At 41.8% G+C, this 14,513-nt stretch overlaps 6 protein-coding genes across 6 annotated transcripts; 3 read left to right on the top strand and 3 right to left on the bottom strand.

Moving 5' to 3' along the window:
• IL334_007236 (uncharacterized protein) lies at window positions 1-2,704 on the top strand (the record flags this gene model as incomplete). Its single annotated transcript, XM_062938929.1, has 9 exons — window positions 1-440; window positions 511-602; window positions 674-777; window positions 833-906; window positions 976-1,146; window positions 1,217-1,568; window positions 1,724-1,981; window positions 2,060-2,278; window positions 2,345-2,704. 9 exons carry the CDS (start codon window positions 1-3, stop codon window positions 2,702-2,704), a joined length of 2,070 nt encoding a protein of 689 aa, XP_062794980.1.
• A 449-nt stretch (window positions 2,705-3,153) lies between these two features.
• IL334_007235 (uncharacterized protein) lies at window positions 3,154-4,968 on the top strand (the record flags this gene model as incomplete). Its single annotated transcript, XM_062938928.1, has 7 exons — window positions 3,154-3,309; window positions 3,516-3,584; window positions 3,716-3,965; window positions 4,171-4,271; window positions 4,422-4,602; window positions 4,718-4,826; window positions 4,926-4,968. The coding sequence occupies 7 exons, from the start codon at window positions 3,154-3,156 to the stop codon at window positions 4,966-4,968; spliced, it is 909 nt and encodes a 302-aa protein (XP_062794979.1).
• A 397-nt stretch (window positions 4,969-5,365) lies between these two features.
• On the bottom strand, window positions 5,366-8,061 carry IL334_007234 (hydroxyethylthiazole kinase; the record flags this gene model as incomplete). Its single annotated transcript, XM_062938927.1, has 12 exons — window positions 5,366-5,513; window positions 5,627-5,861; window positions 5,947-6,105; window positions 6,184-6,305; window positions 6,377-6,510; window positions 6,660-6,961; window positions 7,126-7,398; window positions 7,552-7,603; window positions 7,676-7,717; window positions 7,787-7,846; window positions 7,913-7,936; window positions 7,993-8,061. The coding sequence occupies 12 exons, from the start codon at window positions 8,059-8,061 to the stop codon at window positions 5,366-5,368; spliced, it is 1,620 nt and encodes a 539-aa protein (XP_062794978.1).
• Window positions 8,062-8,530: 469 nt separating this feature from the next.
• IL334_007233 (uncharacterized protein) lies at window positions 8,531-10,212 on the bottom strand (the record flags this gene model as incomplete). Its single annotated transcript, XM_062938926.1, has 8 exons — window positions 8,531-8,883; window positions 8,973-9,125; window positions 9,236-9,320; window positions 9,397-9,459; window positions 9,530-9,564; window positions 9,629-9,751; window positions 9,842-9,915; window positions 10,022-10,212. 8 exons carry the CDS (start codon window positions 10,210-10,212, stop codon window positions 8,531-8,533), a joined length of 1,077 nt encoding a protein of 358 aa, XP_062794977.1.
• A 654-nt stretch (window positions 10,213-10,866) lies between these two features.
• On the top strand, window positions 10,867-11,325 carry IL334_007232 (uncharacterized protein; the record flags this gene model as incomplete). Its single annotated transcript, XM_062938925.1, has 1 exon — window positions 10,867-11,325. One exon carries the CDS (start codon window positions 10,867-10,869, stop codon window positions 11,323-11,325), a length of 459 nt encoding a protein of 152 aa, XP_062794976.1.
• A 420-nt stretch (window positions 11,326-11,745) lies between these two features.
• IL334_007231 (uncharacterized protein) lies at window positions 11,746-13,960 on the bottom strand (the record flags this gene model as incomplete). The annotated part of the gene is made up of 13 exons (XM_062938924.1): window positions 11,746-11,987; window positions 12,062-12,138; window positions 12,204-12,254; window positions 12,327-12,407; window positions 12,512-12,555; window positions 12,629-12,705; window positions 12,776-12,944; window positions 13,039-13,155; window positions 13,246-13,300; window positions 13,382-13,415; window positions 13,480-13,516; window positions 13,594-13,652; window positions 13,735-13,960. The coding sequence occupies 13 exons, from the start codon at window positions 13,958-13,960 to the stop codon at window positions 11,746-11,748; spliced, it is 1,269 nt and encodes a 422-aa protein (XP_062794975.1).
• Window positions 13,961-14,513: the final 553 nt, after the last annotated feature.

The raw sequence follows: 14,513 nt of genomic DNA, 5'->3' as shown, positions 1-14,513 counted from the left end.
ATGTCAATGCCACCACCACCAGCTCCCAACAAAGGTAAATCACCTTTACTTACAGCTACGAAATCACCTACAGGATCAGCTTCATCCAAATCACCTACTTCATCACCCAGTACAGCTAGATCACCTCGGATAAAACCATTACCAATGACAGGTATACCAGCAACTTCCTCCGCCAATGATGATAAAAATCGATTACCTGTAGATCCAGAGGTCTTGGCAAATGCTGTCTCGAAATTGGATATGATAAGATCTGCGCCTGCACCGATGTCACAAGTTAATTCACCTGCAGTGACTCCAGGTGCAAGTGGTGCTTCATCTCCCAAATTCTTTGGTGCGACGGGAAACGGACCTAGTATACCAGGTACTTTGGAAAGATTACCTAGTACAGATGGGAAAGCAAGTGTTCCTGGTACACCTCATTTTGGTGCTCAAAGTGAACTGTATGTCACCCTTTTCTTCTTATTCAATAAAGGATAAAGGAACTAATCGCTAAGCATTATATCTCGATAGGTTGAGAACATTAGATGAAAGTACAAGGATACTCAGACAAAACTCTAAAGCTCCTTCAAGAGCACCCTCCGTATCTGGTATAGGCACAGTAGGTAAGTTACCAATTGGATTCCCGTTACCTTCTGCTTTGTGACAACCATTCTAACTCACTATTCTGCTGCAGTGGAAAAACCTGATTATTCAGAAGCCAAGATCGTAGTCGCAATGGTGGGATTACCTGCAAGAGGGAAATCATACCTTAGTAACAAACTGATGAGGTATCTTAGAGTAAGCTGATCCATGAGCAAATATGACTTAAAGATTTGACTGACGCCTCGTTTAGTGGCTCGAATATAACGTTGATGTATTTAACGTCGGTCAATTGAGAAGATCTAAAGCCAGATCAGCGTTGAAGGAGTACGTACATCACCTTAAGATATATATCTCAAAAAGGTCCAGGACTGACTTTCGTTGTTACGATTATAGAGGTAAAGAGAAGGTGGATCATTCAGCGACGTACTTTTCACATTCAAACGCACAAGCTACACAGATCCGTGAACAACTCGCAAATGAAACTCTTGAATCACTCATATCATGGTTGAAGAAGAATGGTAATGTTGGAATCATGGATGCAACCAATAGTACCAGAGAGAGGAGGTCAGTCAATTTACGCTTTTGTATCCGAGGAGAAGGCAGAGCTGACGTCGAGAGGGTGTGATGTAATTAGAGAATGGATTAGACACCGAGTAGCACAAGAGCCAGATCTTCAATTGATGTTCTTGGAATCATTTTGTGATGATCCAGTCGTCATAGCTGCCAATGTAGCGTTAAAAGCTTCTTCAGGTGATCCAGATTACGCTGGAATGACAAGGGAAGATGCAGAAAGAGATTTTAGGAAAAGAATAGAACAATATGAAAGTGTTTATCAAACTATAACAGAACCTGATATATCCTACTGTAGGATATTGAATGTCGGTCAAAGAGTTACGATAAATAGAATTCAAAGTTATCTGCAATCAAGAGTCGCTTTTTACTTGATGAATTTACATCTCAAACCTAGGAGTATATACCTATCAAGAGTGAGTGAAACGCTTTTGCTTTTCTTCCTTTCTTGCTTCCCGCCAATAGACATCACCGCTTCGCCTTTCGCCTCTCGCTTTGCAGCCTTACCATTACTGCTTGATAGACTAGGCAGTGAAGCTGATGATTGAAATATCGTTCAATTCCCTAACAGCACGGAGAATCGATGTATAATGTTTCAGGTGCGATAGGAGGAGATTCCGATTTATCCCCGCAAGGTTGGAAGTATGCAGAAGCTTTACCTGCTTTGATAAGAGATAACATCGGTGATGGACCTTTGGAAGTTTGGACTTCTACTTTGCAACGTACTCAACAGACCGGTAGTTTCTTACCATTCGAAAAGAAAACATGGAAATCTCTTGATGAATTGGATGCAGGTGTGTGCGACGGAATGACTTACGAGGAAATCGAGGTGAGTCTTGTTCGATTTCTACCTGATCTTTTCTATTATCACACAATCCACTGAACTGATATCATCCCTTCGCTATAGGAAAAGTACCCGGAGGATTACGAATCTCGTGATGAGGATAAATTCAACTATCGTTACAGGGGTGGAGAATCTTATAGGGATGTGGTGGTTCGACTTGAACCCGTTATCATGGAGTTGGAAAGACAAGAGAATATCTTGATCATTGCTCATCAAGCTATTTTGAGATGCCTGTATGCTTATTTCCACGGGAAATCTCAAGAGGAATTACCTTACATCAAGGTGAGTTTTGTGGTTTGACGACAGGATATGCAGTATAACGTATTGACGCGCACGTCATGTCATTAGATCCCTTTACATACATTGATAAAGATATCACCTCGTGCATATGGATGTCACGAAGAAAGATATCCATTACCTATAGCAGCAGTAGATACTCATCGACCTAAACCAAAAACCAAAAAACCGACTCCCAGCGTTCCGCCTCCAGTAGGTGAAGGTGAACCTGGATCAGAATCAGAACCCAAAGGTGATGCAGCGACAGAAGCACATGAAAATCACCAAAATAACCAAATCGCAAGAGATTACTTCGGCGATAAAGGAGGTAAAGGAGTGGGTGTGAAACCAGAAAGTGTATCTAGGATATTGGAAGAAAAGGTTAAACAAGGTGATATCAGACCTTCTGCTATTGGAGATCATAATGAATGAAGAAATCAAGACGTTGGGGTGATGGGTGTTCTTGTTACTTCTGCTAGTGATGAATGGACGAATGAGAAGGAGATGCCTATGTATTGGATGTCATGTACAGTGCATGCAAAACATTACCAGAATTAAGCGTTAAGCGTTGATCGGTGATTGTGGGATTGTTCGTTATCGGATTATGCCGAATCGGCAGATCTGTTGTTGTTGATGTTGATGATGATGATTGTCTAAGGGATATTCGGTCAAACACTCAATCAAGCCCATCTGATCGTCGTCAACTAGTACTATCCTCAGAACCAGAATAACGAAAAGACGATCTTTTATGACCTTGAGACCGAATTACCATCACGAACAAAATCATCAAGTCGAATCCATCCAGTCTACGATATCATCACTTCAACTTGATTTCTTTCTGCTAACCAAATTACAACATCAAAGTTGAAGGTATATATAACATGGCGTTGAATATACTCACTCCTTCTCAAGTCCAACAATGGAAAGAAGATGGTTATTTACTTCTACCCAATTTCTTTTCTCCCGAAGAATCGGAAGAAATGTTAGACGAAGCTAAGCGGTTATGCGATGAATTCGACGTCACAGATCATCCAATGGTGAGTTGCATATTCCACCTCAAAGCTTGTTACTCGTCTATACATGATTGGTATGTGGCGTTCTAGGAAGAGCAAGGACTAAGCCTGGGATTGTAATTGGATGGGATCACGAACACCCACTCGAACTCGAACCTCGATAAAAACAAAGTGATCAAGAGGCTGACGTGAGATGTCCAAATATTCAAATCATACTTTGACTTTCATAGACAACATTCAAGACTCAAGCTGATGGTGAGCATGTCGGAGATGATTATTTCTTAAGTTCAGGAGACAAGGTGAGTATTTGATTCTGTACATACTCTGTGTGCATCGAAGCATCTTTCATCCATCACAACATCACGATATGATCCAACCTGACATCTGTTCCGAGGTGGTTTTGACTGACTTATTTAACGTCAATGGATAGATAAGATATTTCCTCGAACCATCTTCGTTAGCAACTGCAACTCCATCTGAGCCATCCAAGCTACTAGTCGAACCTGCAAAATCAATAAATAAAATAGGTCATGCGTTAGCACCTTTAAATCCCATTTATAAGAAATATACTCTGGATAATCCAAAGATCGTTGGTCTAGCAAAAGATTTAGGCGAACAGGAAAGTCCTAGGGTGTTGCAGAGTATGATCATTTGTAAACAACCTAGGATAGGTGGTATAGGTGAGTCAGGTTCCAGCGTGCTGGGTTGGGTAGTGGGTGTATGGGTGCATGGTGAGCACTATGACATGGAGGGAGAGATGCGGAAAGCGTGGTGGGCAGCGATCAGTTGATTAGGAGTAGCAGCTTTATGTTGGGGTAGATGATGGTCAGGAGCAAAGTTCTTATACTGTGAAGGACAAAGCCGCTGATTAATCGTTCACAATAGTACCATGCCACAACGATTCGACATTCCTTTACACCGATCCACCTAGTGCCATAGGTTGTTGGATCGCTTTGGAAGACTGCACACCTTCGAACGGATGTTTGGTAAGTATACCAACATGTTCCTCTTTCCCAGTGACAGAAACATGCGACTGCATCTTGAAGTCGTCGTCCGACCTACTACTTCTGCATGTGTCGGCTACACAAACGACCCTAGACATTACTAACGAATACGTGTGATTCACTTCTTCATAGTCATTCTTGCCTGGATCCCACAAAGCAGCTAGAATCGCTTCGAGATTCGTTCGTGATCCCTCTGGAAAAGGAACTACTTTCACAGATGTTCCTGGAATAGAAAAGAATCAGGAAAATTGGGATGAAATGGAAGGTTGGAAAGAAGCTAGTTGTCCCGCTGGCACTTTAGTTTTGATCCATGGTGAGACTCACCTTCTTAGTCAAGGTGTCTTTGACCCATGTTTTGGATGGATGTCAACAATCAATTCAAAAACCTGATTTGCTGATGTTATCGGTTTTCATTCATACTGACATAGGAAGCGTAATGCATAAATCACCACCTAACAAATCAGATAAATCGAGATTGATCTATACGTTTCATATGATCGAAGGTGGAAACGGTACAATATACGATGAGAAGAATTGGTAAGTGGGACTCATCTTTGTCAGCTTCAAATTAGAATCAATTGGTCATGATTCCCCAAAAGAAAATATGCTGATGTCGATTGATGACTTTATGTATAGGCTACAACCTACTGAAGAGATGCCTTTCCCAGCTCTCTTTTGAATGGGCAATTTGTGAGGATCCGTGATGGGACCATAAGTGGAACGTAATGAAGATTTCGTCTGGGATGAGTGCTTGGGAGATTACGGGTAGAGAAAAGCGCAAACTGGTGAATAGAGGGATCGCACGACATATATAAGGATACGATATTATTATACTACGTTAGACCATCAAGTCAATTTCAATTTTCTGTACAGTAAAAGAAACATATACCCTTTTGTATCTTTTCAACAACATGCAAGAACACTGCAAACATGCAAAGAATGCATCCAAGCAAAGATCCAATCATTGACTTTAACAAATGACTCTATGAATCGATACTCATTCACGCTGCACATGCATATACATGTACATGTGCCTTGCATTTTACGTGTACGATGTACGTATATCCTGTTCCATTCTATAATATCTCTACTTTAGCCCTCTTTCTGACTACTTCCGGAGTTAGGTTATACAACTCATCAATCAATGCTGACCTGAAAGTACCTGGGCCTTTCACATCTTGTCTTTCGGCTGCTACCTCGGATGCAACAGTGTAAATCAAGATACTATATTTCGGATGGAAATATTCATGGAATCAGCGAAGACATCTAAATCTGGGAATTCTCAGAACAAAAAAGAGGGGGGTGGGGAGGGGGAATGGCAATTCGAATGAACTTACCCAGCTAAAGAAGCTAATAACATATCACCTTGAACTAATTGACTATCATCTTCGAAACTGTCATTTTCATTCAGGTATTTGATTCTTGATGCAGCTGCATAACAAGCTATTAAGGAACCTGCTTGACAACCTGATCCAGTTATCTTTTCCAAGTAATGTGATCCGTTTGATACTTTGATGACCAACGATCCGTCTGATATGTAATCTGTAGGTCCCGTCAATACTATTATAGCGGCTATGAATCAGACGTTAGCGAAAGTCAGGTCGAGAATCTTCGAATCAGATGACGAGGAACATTTCCTTCATGAGATATGACTCACCCCTCTTTCGTGCCAAAGCCTTGACCACAGATCCAGGATCTTTGAACCCTGATCCAGCAGCATCGACACCTCTACTCATCACTTCGGTAGATTCAGCCATTGCACCAATTTCAGCTGCGTTCCCCTTGATTATAGTTGGTTGCCAATGTGCAAGGAGTTCTGCCATCCGATTATAAGCTTAGAACATTCTCGATAAGGCAACGACTTTTCATTTGTGGAAAACCCCCTACTACTCACCTGCTGCAGTTTCACGCCGGTAGGAAGTAGCTCCAACAGCTACGGGATCGAATACTAATGGTTTTCGATTAACGTTTGCTTGTCTACCTGCGACTTTCATTCCTTCCTTATCGTCCACAGTGCTAAATTATCGCAGCGTGTATCAGCGAGAAACTGTGTCTTATATTATTATGGGTACAAGAAAGTGGCTCACCCAAAATTGATTAGACATGCTCCGATGGCTGGACTTAGATCATGAACATCCCTGGGATGAGTAGACATGATTGGGGAAGCTCCTACTGCCAAAGTGACATTTGCCGAATCATTCATTACGACTTTGTTTGTAAGCTATGATAGGTTAATCTGGGTTAGCGTGCTGATCAATTTATTTATTTGGGTTGACCCCTTCTGAGCGTTTGGGCAAAAATCATATCCGCATTTTGAACAGGTAAAAGATACACAACAAGTGGATTGCGTTGAAGCACAATTAGACTCACTTGATTGACAAGAGGAGTTTCCTGTTGTAAAACCTCCATCAAACCTTCAACGCCTTTAATCAATTGATCTTCATTCAACCCATCTCGTCCTTGCAAGATACTGAAAACGGATTGTTGACCTTTCAATACACGCTTAGCCCGTTTAAAGGAATCGACAATCTCCCTCAGGTCCGTAGCCGCTTCTCTAGGATGGAGAGAAGCTACTATGTCGGAAATCACAGCTACTCCGTCCAAGGTATTTGAGTTCAAAGGTGAGACTGATCCGTGTAGAAGTTGAGGTAAATTAGGAAGGTGTATACCGCCTGTCAAGGTTGAATCAAGTCAATTGCACTGGCAATGAATGAACTCCCTATTTGCTCATTATGTATCCATATTCCAATGTAGAGGTGTAAGATACGGGAGAGAGTGTACAGAAGAGCAGAGACCGAATAGCAAAAAAAGAAGATTGTTGTGGATTAAGACTCACCAATAGCAACACTCTTAATTCCATGTCCTTGAATCACATCCAAAATCTCACCAACACCATCAGGACCTAATGTTTTTCTACCTTTAATATCTTTAGAACCAGTTTCCCAAACTGCACCAATCCCGATATAATCCAAAGATTCTTTTGACTCTATAGCCCTATTCGCTTCGTCGGTGTTCCTTACTGATAAGCCAATGATAGCGTCTTCGCCTATCAGAGTACGTGCTAAAGAGATTGGACAGTCGGTTTGACCGATATGAATACCCGCGGTCCCTATGAATCGATGTGATCAGTGAGCGATTTGAGAAGAAATGGGGTTACATTCAGGGCAAACAATAAGAATGGAAAGAAATTCAGTGAATCCCACAACTAGTAAGGTGAGGCTGATTTGAGAGAGTACGAAGAGTTGAGGAATATTGAACTTACCAACAGCAAGATGAACATCAATTCTATCATTGATGAGTACAGGTACGTTATACTAAAGTCATGTAAATCAGCACTGAAGCTAATTTCACTAGATTTTCTGTCTTCGGGGTTGTTTATTACTCACTTGATCGCATATCTCCTTTGTACGTCTAGCGACTTGGATGAACTAGTCATTTCACCACGGATCAGCTTCAAAAGTAATCAACAGATGTGTAAAGGTAAAGTACCAACTTACCTCTCCCGTATCCGCATTTTTCTCTCTTACTTGGACGACAGTAACACCTCCTTGTAATGACTGTCAAGAGAATATTTCTATCAGCCTGAGTACCCCAACATGCAACATGAAAATAAGCCAGCTTACCTCTTCGAGAGATTCGTAGTAGTCCTGTGGTATCAACTGGATTAGTATAGAGATAGCAGATTGAATGACGGTAAACATACTTTTCCAGCTGGAAGGAATTCTCTTCCCGTGACCAGGTACACCGAGTAATCGATATCAATCTTAGGCATGGTATTCTCTCTTTATCCTTTTCACCGAGCTTTAGCTTTAGCTTCAGAGTGTAATCAGTAGAACGAAGATGCATGAAATGTGAACACCATACTTTGACTCGGAAGAGATGAGTGACTGTTCGATCACCTAATTAATCTTTCGCTAAGCATAGATATCCGTTCGTGCCTGAAGCGGTATCTCACCGGGGCGCCGTCGTCCAAATATACTGGTGGTTTCTTCATTACCTTGTATATGTTTAACAGACATCTTTCATGGGGCAGAGGTATAGAGCGAGCTTTGTGAAATGAACATCACTTTCTTATTGGTCATCAATGAACATTACATTGTCAGGCGAGAGAATGAAAGCATGCCTTGCATTTGAGACATATATGGATATCTGACAGGATCAAGCTCCACGCATTGTCCGTTTTGACCTCTACTCTCACTCTGCTCTCGAATAATGTACACCATCCTCAAGAGTCGCGAACCTTACAACACTAATCCGACACCTAGGGCTACGGAGCCGACCAGTCCTGCTCCTAATGCAGCTATTTTTCCTGAAACAGAAACAGCCGTCCCACCAGACGACGAACCTGAACTAGCGCTTGCGGCACCAGAAGCAGCGCTTACACTTGCGCTAGGTGCTGTCGAGCTTCCAGCTGTTGAGGAACCACCAGCACTAGCTGAATTGGTTGAATTACCAGTACCACTGCTCGAAGTGTTACTGCCACTTCCATTTCCATTTCCCACTAGACCTACACCATAGGCTTTTGTCGAGGCTCCATCTAACGCCCATTTCAAACCTGACATAACATGATCAATGAAAGTTTCATCTTGCCAAGCTAATAAAATGCGAATTTGATATATATCAGTATGTATCTTAGCATTAACTAAGAAATGACTGAATGGGAATTCGGGAACTTGGACATACTAGAATTCAGATGACCTAGAGAAGTATAGAATGATCTACCCGCTTTTTCGATTCCTGAATTAAGAGGTTGAGCTGAATTTGGTGAATCGATATACCATGCTATAGGATGTGGATCGCCCATTGATGGATAATTTCCAGTTGATGTCCCATTATCTGTAATCATCATCATGTAAAAAAAACATCAAGTCAACATACTGACTTTACTTATGATTTGACTGTCGATGGGGGGCAAAAGTATATAAACATGAAAGTTTGTTACTCACTGACATAGCTCGATTCGTCAACTGTCATAATTACAATAGCACCATTATCTCTGGGATTCGACCTGAAATGATATACCTCTTCTTGCTATCGATACAAGGGATATGTCAGTCATATTTTGTTTCTCATATCATGAATGCGCAAGTCCTTGAGTCGAACGTACGAAAGTCCATCTATCAGGAACATTTGCAGTAGCAGGATGTGTATTATTGATTCTTTCGAAAGTCTACATTAAGCTCGGGAGCTTAGCTGTGTAGCACTTTATAGAATCTTACAGCTGAGCTCGATATACTCACTGCAGTTTGTATAGGTGGATGATAATCAAAGAATGCTGTAAAACGTTTTCACTTGATATCAAATACGATCACTCGTTAAAAAGGAATATACGAACATACCTCCCATTGCTTGTTGATAGTTCTCATCATTGAATAGACATGCTGAAGCTGCATGTACACCTGTATATACACCTCCTGATTGAAAGAAGGACTGAAGAGCATCTTGACCCGATTGGTCCAGTACTAAATTCGAAAGAGCGTTTATCAGTCAGCTTTCGGTTGGTTTCCCTGTACTTGGGGTAATCGCAAGAAGCAAATACAGGTGACACATACCTTCATCGGAATTGGAAACAAACATTACACCATCATAAGTCGATAAAGTCTCATTCGTGAACAATGATTTATCCCTATTACAATCATTAATCACTTATTCAGCTTGCTTGTTTTATGTCAATCGTCTGTAGTAAAAAGACAGGGGAACCAAACAGCAAACAATCCAACAGGATGACTCACTCTGAAAAGGTAAATTCCACACCATATTTACCAGCGTTATCACCTAATATCTGAATCGCAGTAGGTATGGAATCATGTCTATATCCAGCTGTAGCTGTGTAGACCAATACCTTGGGTGTAGTTTGAGCTTGAGCTAGTACGTTTGGGATCGTCATTATCGCTATGCTAATAGCTATTATGATCTTGCTCATATCTATCGTATGTCCCAAACCAGAAAACCAGTCACTGATACGAGACCCAACAACCAGATGATGGAGGATGTCAGCTATTTTCAATATGCTTGAATATACTTAACTCAAGATGTCTTTCGGCTTTGGCTCTTTTTTGTTTGTTGGCGAAATCATCACTTTCACGCGGGAGATGACGTAATTCGACCTTCGACTTTTAGACAGCGGACATAGTATCCAAGATGATGTCCTCAAAGGCTTCATGATATGTTACTTTTCCCAGCATCAACGCTGTATATACATCCACTGAGATCTAATTTGCAGCTGAAATCATTATACCTGTATGACGGTCCTTTTACTCGCGTTGGAATGATCAAACATCTGATACACTTACCTGAATGTCAACCATGATGTAAACGCCCTGAGAGCGTGTTTCACACGTTCAAACTCACGCTCAACCGGGGATTCGCTACTAGAATGAACGCATTTGATGATAGTTGGTATGATCTTTCGATTGTCTTATTTCTGATGACTTATCACTCATTGCTCAAACTGAAAAGGTAGAAGGCTTATCACTCGCAGAAGTCGCCCTACTCTCCCGCAAACATATACCCCAAATCACCCAAATCCAGAACCAGAACCGGATTGGCCATTCCTGAAAACCAGAATCAATGGCGAATGGGTATAATACTTTCTTTCATACGTAAATCGTCAAAAAACCATTCCGAGTCCCCTTCTGCCTCACCAATAATTTCGCATCCGTACCCTTTAGGTACTCACCCACAACCGTTATATGCCGACGGATATAGTAGAATCATCTCTCCTGCTCCTGCTCCTGCTTCTGCTTCTGCTTCTGAGATGCAAGATGAGTGTTCGCATGAAGATCAGGCTCAAGATGAAGATGAATATCCAAATATAGACGAAGGCCAAATTCAGGACAATGAACATCAAGACAAAGATGAGGACCAAAATCAAGCTTTAAAACCCCAAGCTATCCAACATTGCACAAATTCCTGCTCATCTCCAATCAATAGCAACGCTTCGAATGCTACTTTCAAAGCCAGATTAAGGAAAATACATAGAGTAGAAGGTGATTGGGATCTTGTACGTCAGAGTGATTGGGAAGAGAATTCGTAAAAAGATCGTGGGGACAAAGATCAGTATACTACATCAGTCTGGGCGGGAGGATCGACATGATGAGGTGTGCTACAATTTTAATCTGTGCTGGAACCGAGCGTGGCAGAATACCAAGTCATCGAACGTTTGTTAGGATAGTGTTTAGTCATATAGAGCGAGCCCTTGGGAAATCCTGATACAGTGGAAGGCTGTACAATTGTACAGGATAGCGCAGATTGTCATAGTGAGAGATAAATGGACTACTCAGAGAAATACAATCACTAACTGTGCTTACGAACTTGCATATCCTAGCTAGGAGGATCGTGATAGTATATACATCGATCGTGCAAGGCAGACTATCCATATTATACACGCACTACGCAAGACCCTAACGTGAACTTCTCTCAGAGTATTCCGAGATCAGTGCGGACCAAACGTAGATCACTCAATGACTAATCTCTGTTGCCTCTCGCCTTCCGTCCCTAGCATCGGTGTGTCACCTTCGCTCCTTGTGCGTTCAGCTTCTTCCATCTTTTTCTCGAGTCTCGCATTCGCTGGTAGACTCCACAAGCTCGTCCTATTTGCGGGGTTCTTATGAGCGTCGATCAACCCTTTACCAAAATCGTTTATGCACACTAGCGACAGAGTAAAAGTGGCTACCAAAATGATGATCGAAAAGATGGCTAAATACACGAAGGGAAGTTAGCATGGTTATCAGGGATGAGCTGATATGTACAGCATGCAATCCTCAACTCACAGAAGATAGCCATGGTGATCTTGGTATTAATGTACAGTCCCTGCGTGCGAGGTAACCACAGGGTAGCCAATTTGTAACTAAAAGAACATATTTCACTTTAGCATACACTATTCATCTTCACGTCAGGTTCGTCCATACTCACATGAAGTAGACTATCCCAGCTACCATGAGTACCAAACACGCAGCCATTACCCTTTCCCCGGAATTACATCAGCGCTGGCGCTTCCTGCTTGTTATTAAAGGCGGTTCTCTTGAGAAGACTCACGGCTTGTTTTCCTTTCTGAGTGCCCATCCACAACCCAACATGAAAATTATGACCAATGGAAAAGCTATGATGGTGATGATACTGACAGTGAAGAAAGAAGAAGAGTCAGTCAATACTAACGAAAGATTTTGGCAAAGGGAAGAAGCGGTAAGTAGTATTAGGGAGCAACGACTGGGTGGACCTACAATTCAGCTCTTCTAGCGTCCCATGCCGTCGCGAGAATAAGCATCTGCATATAGAATCAAGATACTAAGCCATGAGTGACCATTTGTTGTTTTTTCGAATGGGACAATGATACTCACGGCAGTGCAAAAAGCCAATGCGAAAAATAGGAGCATTTTTAGAAGACTGATCATGGCTTGATAATGTCTATGAGCCCCTGATCAGACTAGCATCAGCTTTCATGTTCACCCTCAACTCCCTTTGGTGTTCTGAAAGAAGGTGCTCACGCTTGAGCTCAGGTGATGCTCCTACTAAATGAAATACTGCCCACCCAAACTGAGCATGAACATATTTAATCATGATTGAGAATGCTATAGTGCATAAACCGAAAATGATTGGAGGAACAATCATGAGTCTCTCCAAAAGGTTATAGAGCGAGTCGGGACCTGTACACCTCTGAACACAGGGTTGTAGGGATGAGAAAAATCAGGTCAGTATGGGAACTTGTAAATAGGCGTCAACCTTTTCAATGGTTAGGGCGGTTACTCACTTCATATTTCCCACAAGCATCAGGGGCGGTTTCATCACCTAAAGCATCTTTCGTTTGAGGTATTTGAAGGATGGAATATGTTAGCATGCAGATATTGAAGAAAAGATGCATGATAAGCTATAGACAAATACATATATCAGCTTGTGTGGTCTCCAAAACATGTTTTCAAGTATCGAAGGTCAAACCAGCAACGGTTCAGAATCTCACCTGAACGATATTCCTGGCACGGAGACCATCGAATATATACAAGACGGAGAATATTCTATTGCCCATCCAAACGATGAATGAGCATAACTGTTCCAGCCCTTCTTGTATGCATAAAATCAAAAGTGTTGCCACTCACTGAGCCATGATAAAAACCGCTAAGTACACAGGTACTGCCCATATTTGACAGTTAGGATGAAATTCTCTGTTGCTGATTGAGGTGGTGAACACTCTCACCAGTCCTGACTTTTGCTCCTTGAGCTTGAACGTTCTCCTATATGACAAAGCTCATCAACTTACTCTGTCCACTCCATCTGAAATCTTGGTCGCAGAGTTGGGCTTCCTACTCACCTGTACTAACCCAAACACCCCAAATGCTATACCAGTGATAGTAATAGCTTCGAAAGCAGCTATACCCCAAGAATCGTAAGAAAGCATTGATAAACATCCCCTCTATACCGTAGTACGAATATATGATGATGTCTCACTCACCAACACCCAGGTAAAGCTTCTCCATTCTCGTAGGCAAAGCATGCCTCGCTTGTTTGACTTCTTGATAATCATTCATTTTGAGCTTCGTTCTGAGCTGAGTATACTGGTCCTCTTTCTCAACGAATGTTTCGATCTCAGAGTCAATCGTTAGCGTTGATGCTATAGGTATGAGTTCGTATCTTGATTCCGGATTTGGGTTCAATTCATGGAAAGTTTTATGAGGCATTTATTCGACGATTTTATAACCGAACGAGCGAAGAGTGATCAAGAAATCAGAGAGGCGATGAGTCGTTGTATCGTAGCCGATCATTGAGTACGAGCAATCTTTGTATATATACATATGTGTGTGTGTGTGTGTCTGTGCGGGAGTTGAATTGTGTCAAGAGGGATTCTCGGTGAACCGGTGTGAGAAATTAATAATAAACATCATCATCATCAATGCTCGTTGCATGTGGTTCATCCATTCATTCTTCGATTCACAATTGTTGGTTCTCACATAAAGCAGACACAGCCCACCTCTCGTATTCTTCCTCACGTTCTAGACAACGAGTGGTATGGGAAGTGAGAACTATATCCTTTTTAAAGTAGTCGCCATTCACAGAGGGGGAACTGGAGGAGTGTGAAATCAGTTTCAGACGGTGGACAACCTCCACTTTGCACGTCGACATACTCTTGCTAAGAATAAAATGATGTGGCTTTTTGTTGATGATGCAAAAGTGGCGGACATTATCAGTATATATCCCATGAGTGCCTTCGGTCACGGTTCTAATTGTCCCATG

The sequence above is a fragment of the Kwoniella shivajii genome, chromosome 10 (genome assembly GCF_035658355.1).
Source record: "Kwoniella shivajii chromosome 10, complete sequence".
Classification (NCBI taxonomy): domain Eukaryota; kingdom Fungi; phylum Basidiomycota; class Tremellomycetes; order Tremellales; family Cryptococcaceae; genus Kwoniella; species Kwoniella shivajii.
The sequence above is the reverse complement of the archived record's forward strand: the minus strand, read 5'-3'. Positions and strand labels throughout refer to the sequence as shown.